The sequence below is a fragment of the Gorilla gorilla genome, chromosome 1 (assembly GCF_029281585.2).
Source record: "Gorilla gorilla gorilla isolate KB3781 chromosome 1, NHGRI_mGorGor1-v2.1_pri, whole genome shotgun sequence".
In the NCBI taxonomy this organism is placed as follows: domain Eukaryota; kingdom Metazoa; phylum Chordata; class Mammalia; order Primates; family Hominidae; genus Gorilla; species Gorilla gorilla.
Window position 1 is genome coordinate 54,269,388 of NC_073224.2, and position 23,160 is coordinate 54,292,547.

General features: G+C 38.1%; 1 protein-coding gene across 11 annotated transcripts in view; it reads right to left on the minus strand.

Moving 5' to 3' along the window:
* The window catches only part of PPP1R12B (protein phosphatase 1 regulatory subunit 12B), a 237,926-nt gene that overhangs the window by 93,594 nt on the left and 121,172 nt on the right, over positions 1 to 23,160 (minus strand). For all 11 annotated transcript variants that reach the window (XR_008673551.2, XM_019028846.4, XM_019028839.4 and 8 more), the window contains 2 exons: positions 6,407 to 6,497; positions 1,719 to 1,922 (listed from right to left, as the gene is read on the minus strand). Coding sequence is in view for 9 of the 11 variants with exons in the window: in XM_019028846.4 (XP_018884391.3) it covers positions 1,719 to 1,922; positions 6,407 to 6,497 (295 nt within the window). In the remaining 2 variants the exon portion in view is untranslated. The remainder of the gene's footprint in view (positions 1 to 1,718; positions 1,923 to 6,406; positions 6,498 to 23,160) is intronic.

Genomic DNA, 23,160 nt, shown 5'->3' on the forward strand with positions numbered 1-23,160 from the left:
TATTCATCAATTAACCAAAGGGTACTAGATAGCATTAACCATGTAAAAAAAATTCCTTTGATCTTGGAATGAAAATAAGAATGATGGCCTTTTTAAGATGGAGGGCTGAAAGGCAAGGTTTATGTAGGGAAACAAAAAGATTAGGAGCATGAAGAAGCAGAATATAGAGATTACCTGAGAACAGAGAACAAATGTGAGTATCCTACCAAGTTCTGAATACTCTACCACCTTGCCATAACCAGGCTTACTGAAATTTTCTAAAGTTCCCATTTTCCTTTTAGTAGTTTTGTTTTGTTGTTGTTGTTTTCTTTTCTTTTCTTTTCTTTTTTTTTGAGATGGAGTCTTACTCTGTTGCCCAGGCTGGAGTGCAGTGCTGCGATCTTGGCTCACTGCAACCTCTGCCTCTTGGGTTCAAGCAATTCTGGTCTATTGTGGTCTTTTTTTTTTTTTTTAAAACCTCAGAGTTAGGACAGATAGAGCCTAACAATAAGCCTTAACTTGGTTTATGGAAGACTCAGAGATAGATAAATCCTTACTACACATTGAATTTATGACATAGAGATTGTACACATTTTTGTGATTTATAAAGACATATACAATAAAATGTAGTAAATTTGGAGTCAGAAAGATCTTTGTTCAAATTCTAGCTTCAGCATTACTAGCTGTGACCTTGAATAAGTTACTTAGCTTCTCTGGGCCATAACATCCTCATCTATAAAACAGAGATAACACCTTCTTCAGAGAGGATTATGAGGATTAAATTAAGAAAATGTGTGTTAGGTGCTTAGAAGAATACCTGGTAATAGGTACTCAATAAATAGTAGCTTATAAAACAAAATACAAAATAGAACTTCAGTTTATGGAATCTAGCCATTCAGAGTCAAAGCAAGAAGGAGATAACTTTCTTCTATAACCACAGTGACCATAACATTTATCAGTCCAAACTGGGACACTTTTGAGAGTGCAAAGGAGGGGTAATGATAATCACACAAAGACAACAGTTGTAATTGGAACCATCTTAGGTAAACCAGGAGTTATGTTCACCCTAAATATAAACTTATACCTTTGACTACCAACTCCACTAGAGAAATGAAACATAAATCAAAACGTCCCTCCCAACAGTGACACTCACGAGTGCTTTGTAAGCCCCTTAGGTTTATAAGAGTTTGAAAAACAATACACTAGTAGTTAAGAGAGCAAGCTGTGGAGTCAGACTGCCTATGTTCAAACTCTGGCTTAACCACTTCTTGGCTATGTGAAATGGGCAAATTCCTTAACCTCTGTGATTCAATTTCCTCATATATAAAATAGAAATAGTAATATTTACCTCAGAGAGTTGTTATGAGGATTAAATGCATTAATACACAAGAAGTACTTAAAATAGTGCCTGGCATAAAGTAAGCATGTATTGAGTAAAGTAAACACTCAATATATGCTTATATTTTTATTTGCATTTTGTTATACTATGACCTCTCCTTTTAGACAAGAAGGACATTTATTCAAAAGCATCAGTGCACTCTCAGAAGAAAAAAATGGTCATTTAAGGACCAACATCCTCTAAATTTTTGTCACACAGGTTTGCAAACTAAAGACAGCCATACTGAGTGAGTTGTCCATTGCAAGGTAGAACACAGCCTTTGAACTACCAGTGAAGAAGATACTCCCCAAACTAATTACCCTGCTTTTAGCACAGTACATGCCAGCAAAAATGAGCTCACCTCTTCATCCAGACTCCTGCCCCAGGGCTGCTGGCCCTCCCCAGCTTCTGTTGCTGGAACTGCTGAGGGCTCATGCTTCTCAGGGCTCCCCTCAAGCCCTTCAGTGTCTGTGGGCTTCTCACGAGGCTGCTCCTGAGCTTGCCTCTCTGCCCTTGACCGGCTGAATGTCCTTTCTGCTTCTTGAAGGTCTGTTAGGGTGACACCCTGGGAAAATATCACAAGATCAGGGCTGTTTCACACTAACCATGGAATAACTCTTGATTGATCAGGAGTATTCCCAAAAAGACCTAATAGTTATCAAATCCCAAAATGAAGCCCCTCAAAATGCATAATGAGGCCACTTCAAGCAATATATACCTAAAATAAGCATCTCAGTGTACAAAGAACCCGGGCCTGAGTCTAGGTACATTTTAAATGTAATACTTTAGTTTTTCTAGTTTGATCTCCAGAAAATAGGTCTACATTGATGTCTGCCTGTTATAGATGTACTTTTCCCATACCAAATAGTTCTCAGTATCTTTATTTGAAAGGTCCCTACCCTCCCAAGATCAAATGGTTACCAACAGAGATTTCCTAAACAGCAGATACTGGGGAAAAAAATTCACTTAAAAAAAGAAAAACCTGGCTCAACAAGATGAAAATTCAGAGCTAGGCTACAATAACAACAACATAACCTCTTAAAACTCCTAGACTAGCTTTTCTCTAATATCAATTCCCAAGTAACTCTAGGAATCATATAGGGATATTCCAACAATTAATGTTCCCCCCACAGTGTCACAGGGGCAGCAAGACAGAAGACAGGCAAATGATGACAAAACTACAGGAGAAGGGAGAAAAGGAGTTTAGAAAGAGCATGAGCTGATTCCAACTCAAGTAGTTATGTGCATGAGTCCTCAGAAGAAGGAAGTTCCAAAGCTGGAAGGTAGTTAGTTGATCAGGCACTGTATCCACAACTTGCTTCCCCTCCCCACCCCCAGCTTTTTTTTACTATTAATTCATTTACTTACTCATTCTGTTAATAAAGAATTAGGTGTCTTTAGGCACTAGAACTACAAAGACAAATCCAATGGTTACTGTCAAGAACCTTTTAGTCTAGCAGAAAAGATATAAGAAGACAGACGAGTATAATGAGAGAATGTAAGTATTAAAACAGAAGCACAAGAGTATATAAGATGAATACCGAACACTGGGTTTTAAAGAGTAAAAAGAACTTGGGTAGGGGGAGGGAGAAAAGGCATTATAGGTAGAGGGATCTTGTACAAAGATACAGAAACAAGAGAGGCCACGGATGATTTAGGAATCTGTAGGTAATTTAGCAAAGATGAAGCACACAACAAAAAAAGGAAAGTTGGAGGACAGAGAGAGAATGAGGATAGGTGATTTTAGGAAAGCAGGCAGAGGCTAGGTCATAACAGATTTTGTAAGCTATGCTAAGAAGCTTAGATTTTACTTTCTTTGGGAGTCGGTGGTCCCTTTGAGAATCTCAAGAAGACTACTGAGAATCTAATAAAATCTCCTCAAAAATTATGTACACATTTCAACGAGTTCAAAGATCTATTCAAGTTTCGACATGGACCTTCACTCCCTCTCTACTGAATCTTTCCCTCTAAGACGTTTCTATGTTCCTGTCTCTCCCACCTTCAATTCTATGCCCCTCTCCAGCAACTTCCCTATCTTTTCCCATTCCTTCATAAACAAACTTGAAATCATTCCAGAGCAATTTATCTTCCCCTATCATTTATTTCCCACTCATTTTTTTATTCAATAAATATATATTGATTTATTTACTGTATGATGGTGGAAAAGATGAGCTAAAGTATAGCCAGTCTTCTTTTTCACATCCATTAGGGTGGCTATTACCAAAAAAAAACAGGCTGGGCATGGTGGCTCACACCTGTAATCTCAGCACCTTGAAAGGCCAAGGTGGGTAGATCACTTGAGGTCAGGAGTTCAAGACCAGCCTGGCTAACATGGTGAAACCCCGTCTCTACTAAAAATACAAAAATTAGCCAGGTGTGGCGATCGGTGCCTGTAATCCTAGCTACTTGGGAAGCTGAGGCAGGAGAATTGCTTGAACCCTGAGGCAGGAGAATTGCTTGAACCCTGAGGCAGAAGTTGCAGTGAGCCAAGATCACACCATTGCACCCCGGCCTGCGTGACAAGAGCAAAACTCCATCTCATAAAAACAACAACAAAAATATTGGTGAGGATATGGAAAAATTAGAACCCTTGTGCACTGCTGATGGGAACATAAAATGGTACAGCCGCTAAGGAAAACAGTATGGCAGTTCCTCAGAAAATTAAAAATTGAATTACCATATGATCCAGCAAATTCCATTTCTCAGTATATACCCAAAAGAATTGAAAGCAGGGTTTCAGGGAGATATTTGTATAGCCATTCTCAAAGCAGCATTAAACAGCCAAAAGGTGGAAGCAACCCAATGTCTACTGACAGATGAATGGATACACAAAATGCAGTATCCATAAAAGGCTGAAATATTCATCCTTTAAAAGGGAGGAACTCTGACACATGCTATAATATGGATGAACCTTGATAACTATGCTAAGTAAAATACGACACAAAAGGACAACTACTATATGATTCTACTTATTTGAGGTTCCTAGCATAGTCAAGTTCATAGACAGAAAGTGGAAGCAGCGTTGCCAGAGGGAAATGGGGAGTAATTATTTAATGGATACAGAGTTTCAGTTTGGGAAGAGGAAGAAAGTTCTAGAGATGAATGGTGGTGATAGTTATACAACAATGTAAATGTACTTAATGCCATTAAACTGTAAACTTAAAAATGGTAAAACTGGTAAGTTTTATGTTACGTATATTTCACCACAATAAAACAAAACAAAAAAACAGTCTTGGTCCTCTTGGGGGTTACATTCTAATGGAGGAAACAGACAAATAATCATCAAGTAAAAATAAAGGAAGAATACATGACCTACTTTGGGAGAGTCAAGGAAGACAACAAGGGTGTTTTTGCTGCCATATATAATGTCTCTTTTCCAGTGGTAAAATTTGCTACTTGACCTCTGTAGTATTTAAAACCGTGGAACCTCTCCTTTTCACTGGAAATGGACTTTTCATTCACTTCCATGCTGCTACTATTTTCTGATTTTCTTTTCACCGCTCCTGCTGCTTCTTTTTGTTCTGTTTCATGGGCTCATCTTTCTTTGCTTCTTTCAATAACAAATTCATAGCCTTCTCTCCATTCTCATTGCCATTACAACTTAATTTCATACCCTTGTAATTTCCTGGGACTACAATACAACTTGGACTACAATACAGCTTCCTATCAAGTCTTCTTGCTTCCAGGCTTGGCAAACATACCTCTACCTACCATTCCCATCAATTATCTGCAGGGTGATTTTTCTAACATATAATGTAGACTATACCATATTCCCTTAAACTGCTTCAATGACTCCCTCAGGGATTCCTTTTGTAACATCTTTATTAAAATACAATCCTCATATCATAAAACTCACCATTTGAAAGTATACAATTTCTTGGTTTTTAGTTTATTCACAGAGTTATAAAATTATCACCACATCTAATTTCATAATTTTCATCACCCCAAAAAGAAACCACATACTCACCATTCTGCCTTCCCCCCAGCCCTGGCACTAATCTAATTTCTGTCTCTTTGGATTTGCCTATTTGGGACATTTCATATAAATGGAATCATATAATATATGGAGTGTTTTGTGTCTGGCTTCTTTCACTTAGCATAATGTTTTCTTAAGGTTCATCCATGTTGTAACATGTATCAGTACTTCATTTCTTTTTATTGCCAAATAGCATGGATTTATCACATTTGGTTTGCCCATTCATTAGTTAATAGACATTTGGCTTATTTTTACTTTTTGGCTATTATGAATAATACTATTACAAACACCTATATACAAGTTTTTATATGAACATAAGTTTTCATTTCTCTTGAGTAGAACTGCTGAGTCAAATGGTAACTATGTTTAAAATTTTGAGGAATTGCCAAACTCTTTTCCCTTAGGGATTCTTAAAATGTAGTAGGGATATAGGGATGTATAGGGATTCTTAAGGTCTTTAAGCACAAGTGGAATAATTAATCTTGTGAAGGAAAAGAGATAAACCTGTTCTAAGCCTGGAGGAATATTGGTGAGAATGGGTAGATGTAGCTGTAAATTCATTTGGTTCTATGTAGTATAAGATTCAACACAATGAAAGCTTTTAAGACTGGCTGGAATAGGGCAGTCATTTTCATGTGTGTGTTTTGCTTTGTCTTGTTTTTTTGAGATGGAGTCTCGCTCTGTCGCCCAGGAGGGCAGTGGCGCAATCTTGGCTCACTGGAACTTCTGCCTCCCAGGTTCAAGCAATTCTCCCACCTCATCCTCACGAGTAACTGAAATTACAGGCATGCACCACCATGCCTGGCTAATTTTCATATTTTTAATAGAGACAGGTTTCACCACGTTGGCCAGGCTGGTCTCGAACTCCTGACCTCAAGTCAGGAATGCTCCTGGTCTCAACTCCTTGGCCTCCCAAATTGCTGGGATTACAGGTGTGAGCCACCACACCAAGCCGTGTGCGTGTGTGTGTGTTTAAATCAGCAGTTGAACATGGATATTGCAGTGTGTTTTGATTGTACCTCCAACAGAAGGGTAGATACACAAAATGACATTTTAAAAAAAGCCACACTCACTTGAGTAGACCTTCGTGTCTGCCGAGCTTGTCTGGAGCGTGCTTTCCGTAAAGACTCTGCTTCCTCATCCCGTACAGGAGTCAGATAGGACCTGCAGAAAAAAAAAAGTAATAGCAAAAGCAAGATCTTTGCTGCATATACTTGAGGAATGACAAAGTGTTTCCACATATTGAAGAGATTTCTACATTCTAGGAATGAACTTAAGCAAAGTCAAAATGACAGAAATGCTATCAACCATCAGCAAACATTACAGAATCCAAGTCATTACAGTAGTTCCCCCTTATCTGTGGTTTTGCTTTCTGTGGTTTCAGTAGCCCATGGTGAACTGTGGTCTGAAAATATTAAATGAAAACTTCCATCAATAAACAATTCATACATTTTCAATTGTGCACTGTTCTGAATAGCGTGGTGAAATTTCATGCTGTTCCATTCTGTCCCTCCTGAGATGCAAATCATGCACTGTTGTGATATCACGGTGTTTATGTTCAAGTAATCCTTATTCTACTTAACAATGGCCCCAAAGTGCAAGAGTAGTGATGCTGGCATTTTGTTATAACTGTTCTATTTTATTATTAGTTATTAGTATTATTGTTAATCTCTTACTGTGCCTAATTATAAATTAAACTTCAGTGTAGATATGTATTTATAGGAAAAAATAGTATTTATATAGGGTTCTGTACTATCTGTAGGTTCAGTCATCCACTGGAAGTCTTGAAAGGTACCGTGTGGTGGGTCACGCCTATAATCCCAGCACTTTGGGAGGCCACGGTGGGAGGATCACCTGAGGTCAGGAGTAGGAGACCAACCTGACCAACATGCTGGAACCCTGTCTCTACTAAAAATACAAAAATTAGCCAGATGTGCTGGTGGGCACCTGTAATCCCAGCTACTCAGGAGGCTGAGACAAGAGAATCACTTTAACTTGGAGGCCGAGGTTGCAGTAAGCTGAGAATGCACCACTGCACTCCAGCCTGGGTGACAAGAGTGAAACTAGGTCTCAAAAAAAAAAAAAGAAAAAAGAAAAAAAAGAAATGTATCTCCCATGGATAACGGGACTATTGTGTTTGTAAATGTATTACTGTTCACACAGAATCATGTCATCTGTAAAATGAGAATTTTATTTCTTCTTTCCTATCCTTCCAATTTTTATTTCTTTTCTTGACTTAATGCTTTGGCTAGGAATCTCTAGGACATGCTGAAAAGCAGTGATGATAGTAAGTTTTCATTCTCTGTAATCCTGCCATCAAAGAGAATGCTTTCAGCATTTTTTCATTAAGTGTAATGTTTGTTGTAAGATTTATGCAGATACCACTCATCAAATTAAAGCAATTCCCTTCTATTCCTATAGAAAACAGGCTAAGAGAGCTTCTCGTTGTTGTTTTTTTTTTAATCATTAGTGTATGTTGAACTTTATCACATGCTATTCTTCCCCATATATTGAGATGATTGCTTTTCTCCTTTTTTCTGTCAGGAAGGTGAATTACATTGAATAATTTTTGAATGATAAAGCAACACTGAATTCTTGGGACAAGCTCAACTTGGTCAAGATGTACCATCTTTTTATATAGATTTTTAAACATATTCACTATTATTTAGTTTAGAATTTCTACCACATTCATGAAAGAAATTGGCTTATAATTTTCCCTTCTTGTAATATGCTGGTCAGCTTTGTGAATTAAGGATATATGAACTGCGAGTGTTCTCTACATGTCTATTTCTGTAAGAATTTGTGTAAGATTTGGGTTTTTCCTCCTTAAATGATTGGAAGAGTTCACCAATCAAGTCATCTGGGTTTACAGTGTTCCTTGTGGGAAGGTTTTGTTTTTTATTTTTGAGACAGAGTCTTATTTCGTTGCCCATGCTGGAGTACAGTGGCGTGATCATAGCTGACTGCAGCCTTGATTTCCTGGACTCAGGCGATTTTCCCGCCTTAGCCTTTGCAAGTAGCTGGGACTACAGGTGCACGCCACTACACCCGGCTAACTTTTTTTTATTTTTAGTAGAGATGAGGTTTCGCTATGTTGCCTAGGCTGATCTTGAACTCCTGAGCTCAAGCAATCCTCCCACCTCGACTTCCCAGAGTGCTGGTTTATAGGTGTGAGCCACTGTGCCCAGCCCCTATGGGAAAGTTTTAAATAAAGGGTTCATTTCTTTAATAGAGTTAGGCTTATTCAAATTTTCTGTTTTGGTAATTGTTTTTTAAGAAATTTTCTATTTTGTCTATATTATCACATTTAGTGGCATAAAGTTGTTAACAATACCCTTAGAATATATTTGTTATTTTAATATCTAGAGCAGTGGTTCTCAAGTTGTTTTGGTCTCAAGATCCTTTAATATTTTTTAAAATTATTGAGAACCCCAGAGAGCTTTTGTTTATATGGGGATTAATATTTATCTTACTAGAAATTAAAATTTAAAAATTAAAAAATGTATTTATTAATTTATTTAAAAATAATAGCAGCCAGGAGCAGTAGCTCATGCCTGTAATCCCAACACTTTGGGAGGCCCAGGCGGGTAGCTGGCTTGAGCCCAGGAGTTTGAGACCAGCCTGGGCAACATGGCAAAACCTCGTCTCTTCAAAAAATACAAAAATTAGCCGGGCGTAGTGGCACGTGCCTGTAGTCCCACCTACTCATGAGGCTGAGATGGGAGGACGGCTTGAGCCTGGGTGGCAGAGGTTGTAGTGAGCTGAGAATATACCACTGCACTTCAGCCTGGTTGACAGAGCCAGACCTTGTCTCAAATAATAATAACAATAATAATAATATTAAAATAGCCCTAGATAAGATGGAGTGATGTCAGCAGGATGGCCAAATTGAGTTACCTAAAGCCCATCCTCTCCACAAAAAGGGACCAAAACAATGAATAAACAACGATATTTCAATTAAAATGACCAAAGAAGTACTCAGGAGAGCACCAGGGGAACAGCAAAATCCCTGTGGAAGACAAAAGTCCAGGGCAGCACCATAGAGAGGGGAGCAAGGTATTCTGCTTCTGCCACACTGTCTCCCCTACCAGGATCAGCCTGGAGCCAGAGGGGGCTTCTTAAGGGAAAAACGTAAGCTGGAGATCACCAGTGATCCCCACTGCTACCACAAATGCCAGAAATTCTTGCTATAGGAGAGTCCCTCTGTCCTCACAGGCCCTGAATCCAGTTTGGAGAGTAGAGTTCATACAGTTAACTTTGCCTAGAGTAGGAGCTCAACTTGAGCACCCCCTGCCCCCCACCCTCACATCCTAAGCTGCTGCTACTCAGCACCATCTTGAAACTGAACCTACTACTAGAATGTGCCCTTCCCTGTAGTCCAGTACAGGAATGGACTTTCTCCATTCCTGTAGCCCTGCCATCACTCTACCATGTTCACACAGGCGCCTGTAGCACTACAATCCTAGCTGCCTGAAGCCTAGCCAGATGCAACAACTGAGACCTCTGCACTTGAACCCATGTGGCACACTACCCTCCCAACCCCAGGAACAGCCAAACCTGCACAGGGGGGAAACTGCCTAACTGCTGGCCAGTCCCCTTACCGGTACATACCTGCACTGCACAGCTAGCTGGCCAGCTGAACCTATGCACACCCACATCCAGCCCAACAACCAGTTCTACCGTGGTTCCATCCCTCAGACCGCTGCAGAACCACCCAGCCCTGCTGTGGCCACACACCACTGTGCCTGACAGCCAGTCTAGCAGCAGCCCTGCCCCAAAGACAGACCACTGCAGAGTTGTGTGGCCCTGCTGTACCCACGCTTGGCCTGATAGTTGGTCAAGCAGCAGCCCTGTACCCCTGGATTTCTCAGGAGAAATCCTGTAGGCCAGGAGAGAATGAGATGATATATTCAAAGTGTTTGGGGGAAAAAAATAAACCTGTCAGCCAAGAATACTATATCCAGCAGAGCTATCATCCACCAATGAAGGAAAAATAAAGACCTTCCCAGACAAGCAAAAGCTGAGAAAAATCCATCACCACTAGACTAGCCTTACAAGAAATACTTAAGAGAATGGTATAACTGGAAATAAAAGATTATAATTATTTTCATGAAAAGATGTAAAAGTATAAAACTCACCAATAGAGGTAAATTCATAAATCAAATTCAGACTAGCCCAGTGATTTAATGGTGCTATGTAAGTCTCTCAGTCCTCTAGTACGAAGGTTTAAAGTCAAAATGGTCAAAACCCGTGACAGTTACAATTAGTAGCTAAGGAATACAATCATAGGTAAAAAAGTAAATTACAGAAACAAAAGAGAGAAGTCTAGAGTATTTTAATGCAACCAAAGTTAAGTTGCTATCAGCTTAAAACATTCTATTATAAGACTTTTAATGTTAGCCCCATGGTAGCCACAAAGAAAGAAAGAAATTACTGCAGAGGCACAAACAAGAAAGAGGAAGGAAACAAAGCTCAGCACTACAGAAAACCACCAAACCACAGAAGTAAATAAAAGAGGAAGAAAGGAACGAAGGATCTATAAAACCACCAGAAAAAAAAATTTACAAAATAGCAGGAGTAAGACCTTCTTTATCAATAATAGCCTTAAATATAAATGGATTAAATTATCCAATTAAAAGATATAGAGTGGCTGAACGGATTAAAAACAAGACCCAACTATATACTGCCTAAAACAAACTCACCTAACCATTAAAGACAAACATAGACTAAAAGTAAAGGGAGGGAAAAAGATATTCCATGCAAATGGAAACCAAGTGAGTAGGAGTAACCACGTCAGATAAAACAGACTTTAAGTCAAAAACTGTAAAAGAAGACAAAGAAGGTCATTAGACATTGATAAAGGGTACAATTAAGCAAGAGGATATAAAAACTATAAATACATACATCCATCCAAGACCAGAGCGCCCAGATATATAAAGCAAATATTATTAGAGGTAAAGGGAGAGATAGACTGCAATACTATAACAGTAGGTGTTAAATGTAGTGAACTCCAAGTTTCTCTTCAAAGAATCAGTATGCCAGTATATTCAGCTCTCTTATTCTCTATTCTCCATTTTAAAGCTTAACTTCCTGGTTCTCTTCACCCTCTTGCCTCTAGCTTCAGTAAACAACCCCCTTCTAGCCTCTATCACCTGCTCTGTCCTGAGTTACCCCTGGTCACCTGCTCTGACCTGAGTCATCCTGAGTCACCCGTTCTGTAACCGTCGTTCCCGCCAAACTATTCACTGGGATTTTGGGCACAGACTTCCTCTGTTCCCTCTGTCAGTCTTTCTCTCTTTTTACATATACTTTTTGGGCTTCTCTTAGAAGCTCTTCCATAGGTTTATCTTTCCAGTTCTCTATTTTTGTAATTTCTTGTTAATATCTTAGCCAAGATTGCGCCTACTGCATTCTGGCCTGGGCGACAGAGCAAGACTCCATGTCAAAAAAAAAAAAAAAAAAAAGGTGTTCTTCATAGAAATAAAACAAAATTCTAAAATTCATATGAAACCAGAAAAAAAAAATGAATAGCCAAAGCAATTCTGAGTGGAAAGCTGGAAGCATCACACTACATAACTTAAAAATATACTACAAATGTATATAACAAAAACAGAATGGTACTGGCATAAAACAGACACGTAGACCAATGGAACAGAATAGAAAGCCCAGAAATAAATTGACACACCTAAAGCCAACTGATTTTTGACAAAGGTGCCAAGAACACACATTAGGGGAGAAACTGTTTCTTCAATAAATGCTGCTGGGAAAGTGGGACATCCACATGCAGAAGAATGAGAGTAAATCCCTACCTCTCACCACATACAAGAATCAATTCAAAGTAGATTAGAGACTTAACATGGAAACCCAAAACTATGGAACTACCTAGAAGATAACATAGGAGAAATGCTTCATGACATTGGGCTAAGCTAGGATATTTTAAATAAGACTTCAAAAGCATAGGAAACAAAAGCAAAAATGGACAAATGAGATTGCAACAAACTAAAAAGCTTTTGCATAGCAAAGGAAACTATTAAACAGAGTAAACAGACAACCTAAAGGATGGGAAAGAAAATTTGCAAACTATACATCTGACAAGGAGTTAATATCCAGAATATATAAGGAACTTAGCAGCAAACAAAACAAAAAAACAAAAACCTGATTTTAAAAATGGGCAAAAGACCTTAACAGACATTTACTTCTCAAAAGAAGTCATACAAATGGCTAATGAGTATATGAAAAAATGGTCAACATCACAAACCATCACGGAAATGAAAATCAAAACCACAATAGGTACCATTTCACACCACTTAGAATGACCATTATCAAAAAGACAAAAGAAAACCAGTTTTGGCAGGGATGTGAAGAAAAGGGGAACACTTACACAAGTTGGTGGGACTGTAAGCTAGTACCGCCATTGTGGAAAACAGTATGGAGGTTCCTTTAAAACGTAAAAATAGAACTACCATATGATTCAGCAATCCCACTACTGTGTACACATCCAAAGGAAAGGAAATTAGTATATTGAAGAGTTATCTGCATTACTGTGTTTATGGCAGCACTATTTACGTTAACAAAAATATGAAACTGAGTCCTCAAAAATGGAAGAATGGGTAAAGAAAATGTGTATATCCAGAATGGAACAGTATCCATCCATTAAAAAAAAAGAATAAAATCTTGTCATTTGCAACAACACAGATGAACCTGGAGGATATCAGGTTAAGTGAAATAAGCCAGACACAGAAAAAAAAAATACTGCGTGATCTCACTAATATGTGCAATCTAAAAAAAGGTGGGGGGAGTTGATATCATAAAATCAGAGAGTAGAACAGTGGTTACCAGAGACTGGGGAGGGAAGAGGTGAGAGAAGGATGGGGAGAGGTTGGTTTATGGTTCAAAGTTATAATTAGACAGGGGGAATAAATTCTGATGTTCTATTGCAGAGTAAGGTGACTATGGTTAAAAGTAAAATATTGTATATTACAAAATAGGTAAAAGAGATGCTTTTGAATGTTCTTACCACAAGGAAATGATAAATGCATGGATGATGAATATACTAACTACTCTGATTAGATCATTATACAACACAGATATGCATCAAAACATCAAACTGTACCTCTATAAATATGTAGTTATGTGTCAAATAAATTTTAAAATAAAAAAGAAAATAATAGCCCTAATACATTTTAACATCAATATTATTTTTTATTAAAAAAACTATATCTTCCAAAACAAAAAATTAGAAGAGTGGCATTGTTTTACATTTTCATAAATTTCTTTAATGTTGGCTTAATAGAAGACAGTGGGATCCTCTTATCTGTTTATGCAGTCAATATATTGTTTTGGTTAAAATATATAAAGACTATCTAGTCTTGCACAGATACATAGTTGGAAAAGCGAGGAGTATTGTGATAGCTTTCTCAGATAATCGGGAGATATTTTTCTTTGATGCTACACCAACACAAGTGGTGGTTAGTTACAATGTGTACTCTAAAACAGGGGTCCCCAACCCCCGGGCTGCAGACCAGTACTGATCTGTGGCCTGTTAGGAACCACGTTATACAGCAGGAGGTGAGCAAGTGAGCATTGATGCCTGAGCTCTGCCCTCTGTCAGATCAGCCACGGCATTAGATTCTCATAGGGACGTGAACCCTATTGTGAGCTGCCCATGCCAGGAATCTAGGTTGTGCATGCCTTATGAGAATCTAACTAATGCCTGATGATCTGCAGAACAGTTTTACCCAAAACCATCACCGTCCCCCACACCCCATGCCCCCACCAGTCTGTGGAAAAATTGTCTTCCACGAAACCAGTCCCTGGTGCCAAAAAGGTTGGGGAACACTGCTCTAAAACATATTAATAGATTTTTCATATTCTGTTACATTGAAATCCTTTGGTCTATCTTGTACTTTCAAAGAATCTTCTTAGTCATGCATGATTTTGTAACATATCTTCATTAGTCATTTGTAAAATATTGGTGCATTTGTAAAATATTGCTGCATTAAGCAGATCTTCCCAATATTGACATACTACATTATATAATAATAGTAAAAATAAATTATTTAATATCACCTTTGATCTTAGAACAGTCTTTAAGTATTGGGAAGCTGTCAATAATATTACTCACGGTGGCATATAAGTTTTCTAAAATTTTAATTTCTGCTTGAAAGTTTAAATTTTTAATTGGCAACAAATACTCAATGGGTTGACTTTATTTTCAAGAAAATGTCTGCCAAATTACTCAGGTGTGAATAATCATTGTTTGACCATCAGTAATGCTTTGAAGTAAAAACGGTGTTCTGTGAAAAATGAAGCTAGTTTCTGTCTTCTCTTGGGACTCCAATCATTTATGTTAGACCTTACTGGCCATGTTCTACTGATTTATCATGCTTTTTCTGCATTTTCCATCCTTTTATCTCTCTGTGCTTCATTCTGGATATTTTCTACTGTCCAATCTTTCAGTTCACTAATCATTTCTTTAGCTGGTCTACTACTGCAAACTCACCAACTGAGTTTCTTGATTTCAGTGATTTTTTGTTTCTAGAATTTCCACTTGATTGTTTTTAACAGACTGCAGTTCTCTGGTGAAAATCTCTACTTCTTATCTACTTCCTGGAACATATTAATCACAATTATTTTAAAGTCCATGTCTGATAATATCAGTATCTGGACCTGTTCCTATTGTCTATTTTTTCTTTTGGTCTTTTGGTAACTCTTATTTCTTGGTATGTATGATAATTTTTAAAATAACATCAGGCATATTCAATAAAAAAATGTAGTGAGTGATAACTCATGATTGTTGTTGCTACCCTTCAGAGAGGATATTTTTTCCCCCTGGCAGTTAGGCTAAGGAAGTGGTTCTTAAACTTTCACTTGTATCAGAACCACTTTGAGGGCTTATGCAATACAAATTTCTGAGTACCACACCACCAGAGGTCCTGATTCAGCAGGTCTGGTGTAGGGGTTTGGTAATCTGCATTTCTAATTAGTTCAGATGACACTGCTGGTCTGGGGACCACATTTTAAGAACCAGGAGACTAAGGCAAAGTACCTTAATCCACTTTGAGACTGAGCTGATTGGAAGCTAGGCTTCAGTCTTTTCAAGGGCTGGTCTATTTCTGGTAAGCCCTTAGAATGTAGCCCTTCAGTGGTTCTAAATCAAAGTCTGGGGTATCCACTAGGCTCTCTTTCTGAACTCCAATCATTCCCTGAGTCCCATGAGACTACGAAAATCTTGTTCAGTTTCTCAGGCTCATAGCCACTGCTTTACTAATCAGCAAATACCTCAAGGGGAAAAGTAGAGCCAAATGTTGGGTTTACCCTTTTAAGGTTTCCTTCTCTCCAGGATCTTGATCCCTCAAGTTCTCACTTGCTTCGTAACTCTCAAGTACCTTCAAAAACTTTTTTCTTATATTTATCCAGTTTTTTCTAGTTATTCTCAGTGGAAGATTTTACATAAACAAAATATGCCACAGACTGAAGCAGAAGTCCCCAACCAGGCAATGTTTTTAATACTCATATTTTTTCCCTCAAGGTAAATTAGTAAATTGGAATTCCAATACGTGTGTCAATATACTATAGTTTGGTAGGTTTGCATATTTCCTTAATATATTCCTCGCCTCTGAGTGAACTAAAAAAATTAAGTCCCAAAACTAAAGCTGTAGTCCAGATACTGGAATTGGTGAGAACTAACTTCCCATGAAGTTCTGTCTAGATTACCAGCAAACCTACTCACATGTTATTTCTACCTGCAAAACATACAGTATCACCATTATACTGAATTCTTGATCTTTATCTCTTCTTTGCATACAGGACAGAAGGCACAGTGATAGAAAAAGGGCTCCCTTATCCTACTGCCTACTCTAGAGACTTTTTTTGAATGAGAGAAACAGAGCTCATAAAAACCTGGTAGGTAAGATCAGGAATGTTTTACCTGACTTGGAATCTTAAATATCTGAAATCACACATGTGAAATCACACTGCTTTTTTTCCCAGGGGGAAAAAACAGACAAAAATATGAAAACAAAAATCAACTAAAATTCCACCACATGGAGATAATCTCATTTTTATTTTACTGCATATAAGTCCAGATTGTATGTAAATATATACTATACAAACTATAGTTTTTTATAAACTATAAAACTATAAAAATTATATACTATGAATATCACACATATTATTCTGTAACCTGTGTCAATATATGAGAGTTTTACTATTTAAGAAAAAATATATAAAAACAAAACCCATAAATTCTAGTACTTGAACTGTAAATGTTTTTGAAGGAACATTTTCATTCATTTTTCTTTATCTCAGATGGGCATTCCAAAGATTACAGAAGTAATGTGCCTAACTTATAGCTGCGTTGAGGACGTACTACGTTTTCAGTAGAGACTAAGTCCTTCTGTAACACTTTCTAAAATCTAGACCAGCTGGTCAGCAAACTATGATCTTGGGCCAAATCTGGCCTGCAACATTTTTGTAAATAAAGTTTTACTGGAATCACAGAGCAGAGTTTAGTAACTGCAACAGAGACAACATGGCCTGCAAAGGGCAAAATAATCACTATCTGACCCTTTATAGAAAAATATTGCTGACCCCTATATGTAGAGCAAGCCCTCACTCCACACTCCTTGATTTTTCTGAGAAGCATTGCAGCCATCCATGAATCTGAATGCTACAGGATTCTTCATTGCTATGCAAAGAAGACAGATACAGTCTCACAAAACAGAAATAAAAATAATGGAAGCCATGGCTTCTCATCTATCCCCTCGCCTTCTGGCATCCGGAAAAAACCAGGCTAACACTCACAGTTTAGTAGCATGGGAAGGAATTCAGATGCCAAAGTCCTCTTATTACCATCTCTATCTACTATGTTTCCTAGAGGGCAGGAAGAATTTTTCTTTGTATTTGTTATGATATTGAGATTACACAATCAGTGGCATTCAAATAATTGATTACAGAGAATTAAGCATGACTTCAAAGATACACTTTGTACTTTGTCACTAAAGTTTATACTGCCCCTTCACACACTATAAATGGACAAATTCTGCCTCAAGAAGTTGTTTTGGGAGAATTGCTTGAGCCCAGGAAGTCAAGGCTGCAGTGAGCCATGATTGCACCACTGCACTCTAGCCCAGGGTGACAGAGTGAGACCCTGTTTCAAAAAAAAAAGAAAAGAAAAGAAAAAGAAAAAGGAAGTTGTGCAAAACATCCAGCAAATCACCAGTGAATATTTTAAAAGTCACAATAAATAATAATAAAAGACCTAAACTGTCTTTTGACAGGTATAGTGTAGTGATAAAGTACCCTGGCATAAAAATCATACTGCCTGGGTTTGTACCATGGCTTCTCAACTTACTTGGTAGGTGATTGTGGATAAATTATTTAAGCACTCTATACCCAAGTTTCTTATACAATGAAGATATGAGCAGTTGTAATAGATATATACAGATATATTAATAGAGTTGTGAAGATTAAATGCAAACCCATGTAAGGCACTTAGAATAGAACCTGGCACACGTTTGCTGCTACTACCATGACCAGAACTACTATCATCACGACCAACACTCTTACTACTACATTATTTTCATTGTCATATTAAAAGCTCATCAGTAATAATTTGGAAAATAAAGAAAGGATAGGTGTGCTACAATATTCATCACATCTTAATCAAAGAGTTCCCCTTAATTATTTTTACCAGGTATGGCTAACTCATTTGGAAGAGAACTTAATTCCCTTGAAATATTCTCCATGAAGGTTCATAGGGTTACCTAAGTAAAATAAAACCACTCCAAGTAGAAGAATGAAAAAAGAAATAATCATAATTTCCAAGGAGAGAACAACGCTGCTTTCTCTAGAATGAAAACAAAATAAATTTTGTCTGGAATCCAACGGGAAATTGGGTTTTGAAGTAGCTTTAGAGTCCTATACCTCAAATCTGTTGAGGAGAGAATGGTATTTAAACATGTTCACTCCAAACAGGAAAGGAACTAAGTTGAGTATATAGGTTTTATAGATGTCTCTTGTAGTATATGTCTTACTAAAAAAAAATTTTTTTTTTTTTTTGAGACAGAGTCTTGCTCCGTCTCCCAGGCTGGAGTGCAGTGGCGTGATCTCGGCTCACTGCAACCTCTGCCTTCCAGGTTCAAGCAGTTCTCCTGCCTCAGCCTCCCGAGTTGCTGGAACTACAGGCATGTGCCACCAGGCCCAGCTAATTTTGGTATTTTTAGTAGAGCGGGGTTTCCACCACATTGGCCAGGCTGGTATCAAACTCCTGACCTCAAGTGATCCCCTGCCTCAGCCTCCCAGAGTGATGGGATTACAGGGTAAGCCACCACAGCCTGGCCATAGAAATTTACTATATTTATATATTATATAGCTTATAATATATAAAAACATAATTAAAGACACACTATATAAATATTTTATAGTATATGTCTAATACTGACCACTGAGGATGCTGTGGTCATTAATTACAGAATATCTAATAGTCTTATAAGATAGTTTATTATTCATTGAACTATATCTTTTTTTTTTTTTTTTGAGACAGAGTCTCACTCTGTTGCCCAAGCTGGAGTGCAGTGGCACAATCTCAGGCTCAATGCAACCTCTGCCTCCTGGGTTCAAGCAATCCTCCCGCCTCAGCCTCCCTAGTAGCTGGGACTACAGGCGCATGCCACCACACTCAGCTAGTTTTTGCATTTTTTAATAGAGAAGACGGAGTTTCACCGTGTTGGCCAGACTGGTCTCGAACTCCTAACCTCAGGTGATCTGCCTGGCTCAGCCTCTCAAAGCGCTAGGATTACAGGCATGAGCCACGATGCCCAGCCAATGTCCTGTGTATTAACATAAGATTACATCGACAAAAGTTCTTCAGAGATCCCAAAAAAACCTTCTTTAATATCAACCTGGAAGTACATATGGATAGCTGCTGGGGGCCGGGGCAGGGGGACAGACTTAGGGGGATCACGGGAATCACAGACCTATGCCTACAGACTTTATGAATTCAAGATGTCATTTGATCTAATTCTAAGACTTCAGGTAGACACAAAAAATGTATTCCTATTTTACGGATGAGTCAATAAAGGCCTAAGGAGATGCTAAAACACCCAAGTAACAATGTTATATACCTAAAGGGATTCTAACCATGTTCTCCTGCTTCGGGTACAGCTTTTCTTATATTGCACCACAATGAACACTGTTTCCTCCACTCAGTACCATGGTATTTCTAGCTATGTAGATTTATGTAGCAAGACATTTCTTCTAGCAAATCCTGCAATATCGGGAACTAATGGATAACAATGTCTTGCATTAAACTTCTCCTAGCATCCCCTGACATTTCCCAAAACTCTGTCATAATCAACACTCCATTCTTGGGAAAGTATGATTTTTACATTTCTAGAAATTTCCATCAACATGCTATAAGACTGCCATGAACAAACTATAAACATTAAAAATATTAGGGATAAATTCTTCTTTGGAGGATGCAGTTGACTCTACAGTTGCTAGGACCCTATGAGGTAAATTTTAGTTCAAATTTTCCTTGCTGTTCCTAATTGGGAAGGGGAGGCTAATACTATGGTACAATAGAAAGAACAGGCACCTGGGTTCTAATTTTAGCTCTGCCATTAATTACTTGTTTGGCCTTAAGAGAATCACTTAATCTCTTGGAACTCTAGTTTCTTCATCTGTAAAACAAAGGGGTAAATCTAAAATTTTAAAGATCCCATTTAGCTTTAAACCATGGTGAATCCAAATTTATACTGATTCTGAACAAACGGCCTCTAAGTCTCCTCACTAAATGTCTATTCTCAGTCTGGCCAAATACTACATTTCTTATATTTCATAGGTTACTTTCTTTAGTACTGACCAACAGAACTTTGTGTAATAATGGAAATGTTGTATACCTGCACAGCCCAATATGGTTGCCACTAGTCACATGTGGTCACTGAGCAGTTAAAAGAGGAACTAAATTTTAAATTTAATTTTAATTATTTAAATTTGAGTAGCCACACATGGCTACTGATTACCATACTGCACACCACAGCTCTAGAAGTGCCGAGAATCCAATTAAAAGACAATATTATCAAGCCCTCTCCTCAAACCTGAAAACCAGATCCAACTCATAAAACATAAACTTAACAAAATTTCATCAAGAATGCAATTTGTGGCTGGGCGCGGTGGCTCATGCCTATAATTCCAGCATTTTAGGAGGCCGAGGCGGGCAGATTACCCGAGGCCAGGAGTTTGAGATCATTCTAGCCAACACAGGGAAACCATGTCTCTACTAAAAACAGAAAAAATTGCATAGTGGCCTACACCTGTAATCCTAGCTACCGGGGAGGCTGAGGCACGAGAATCACTTGAACCTGGAAGGCAGAGGTTGCAGTGAGATCACACCACTGCACTCCAGCCTGGGCGACAAGAGTGGGACTCTGTCTCAAAAAAAAAAAAAAAAAAAAATGCAATTTGTTAGTCAGCTAAGTTTAAAAGCAATTGATTCCACTTTCTCTCAAAGTTCTCATTTTTCTCCTATGCTTCCTGGAGGCAGTATTACAGTAATCTTACATTTTTATATGTGGTACTTTAAGTAGTACGATATAATGCTGGGGTTCCCACCTTTAAAACAGTTCTATAGATATAGCAAACAGGAACAAGCCCACAGATACAGCACACTTTAGAGCTACTTTTTCCCAACTGCAGCATTTATACTCTGCTGTCTCTGTACGCCTTTCCCTGTACCACCCTACTTTCCCTCTGCCCCCTTTGACAAAGAGCGCTCCAAGAAAACAGGCTGTTACCTCCTCGAGCAGGCCTGCATAGCAGAACGAAGGTCAAGAGATGCGTGGAAATGAATAGCAAGAAAGGTAAGTGGCTGCTGGGAAAGACTGCAGTCTCAGCACCCGGTCTCCCTTGGAAACTGGAAAAGGCTTGCACTGCCACTGCTATACAGCAAGCCAGAGGCAAAGCTTGCAATTTGCTAAGGAGCTGCTACTAAGGAGGAGGAGAAGGAAGGGGAGGAGAAAAGGGAAAGAAGGCAAAATCTTGGGCCTCGGCAGAGCCAATGCTGCTAATAGTTCCCAAAATAACATTCCATTAGATGCATGTTTTATACACTGTACCAAACCAATCAATACCACTTCTCCCTTGACAGGGAGGTGAAAGAGAGAAATTCTTCCTCATGTGAAAGAAGACAGAGCAAAGAGAGATGCAGCATTCTCATTCTGGATCCTATTTCATCTGCCCTTGAGCTACCCTAGTTGCTGCATCCATCCAACTGAGCTGTAAATACTGCCTCACTTGAGGCTCAGGCATAGCCAGCTGGCAAATGCCAACAGCTGTGAAGAGATAGATAAAAAAGGAACACCTGACACACAGAAATGCAGGAACAAATTTCATATCTGCTACAAATGGGTTAAACCTAGATAGAGAAAGAGTATACATACCACTCAATTTGATAAGCTAGCTACAGATCAGGAAGATTTCTAGATCTAATATGTGTCACATATCAAAATATGATCTGATTTCATAGTTTAGGACAACTGCATTCAAATGCTCATGTGTCATTTTTGGCCTCTCTAATTTGACACTGAGATCAGAGCTGATGTTTAAGCAACGAATCAAAGCTACAATTCCATTAAGAATTTTTTAAGAAAGAATTTCCCTCAGCCAAACTAAGCATTTCTTAAATCTAGACCTATAATTAACTGGCCCCAAATGTCAAGAGTGCTGAGTTTGCAGGGGCTGAAGTCAGCAAATTTTGTCTGTAAAGGGCCAAACAGTAAATCTTTCAGGTTTTGCAGGCCTACTCAACAGCTCTGTTGTGAGGCCAAAGCAGTCACAGACAACACATAAATGAATGGGCAAGGCTGTGTGACTACTGCTTGCTGTGCTACACCAGTAGAAGGGAGCAGTTGCAACAGAAACCATGTGGCTTGAAAAGTCTAAAATATTTACTATCTGGTCCTTTGCAGAAAACATTTGCTGATCCCTGCTCTAGACACTAAGTTATTTATCACCAAGCTATGGCTCAGAGAAGTCCTTTTGCTTTAGAGAAAGTGTGAGTCTGGTGTTTCTGTGACCTACCTTAGATAACTACTATATCATCTTGAATTCTTTTCCATCTGAACGTTTGTTCCATTAAAAACATGCCAGCCTCAAGTGCCAAAGCCACTTTCACAATGACAATGTTTTTACTTACATAGGTCACTCTACAGTTAGTTCACTGGTCAGAACAAGTGTTACTGATGGTAAGAATGGCAGATTCAAGCACCAACAAGGCCAGTGAGTGCTGCTTTATTTCACACACATCAGCTATACCAGCTGGACCTGGCCAACTGTCTCAAATATTTATCATTTACTACAAAGTAGACCAAGACAAATTCAGCACCACCACTCATTTTTTTTTAACAAGATAGTTCAAGAAACTAAACACACAAAATGTATATGGAAATAACCTATATATCAAACAATAAGGGGAATGGTTAAATAAAGAACGTTCATATGATGAAATACAGACATTAAAAGACAAACTAAAAAGTACTATATATACGTAAGTTCCAAAATATTCATATCTGGAATATATAAAAAACTTTACCCATTATTTAAAAAAGAACCAACCTAATGACAACAACAAAATCAACAAAATACATAATCAGGAAATTCACAAAAAAGGAAACCAGAAAAGCATATAAACATAAGAGAAAATGTTGTTTCACTAGTAATAAAAAAAATGCAAATTAAAATGTGAAATGATTTCATCTTCCTTAGATTACCAAAAAAACAGTAGCAGCAAAAAAAAAAAAAACAAAAAACATTTTAAGTCTAACCT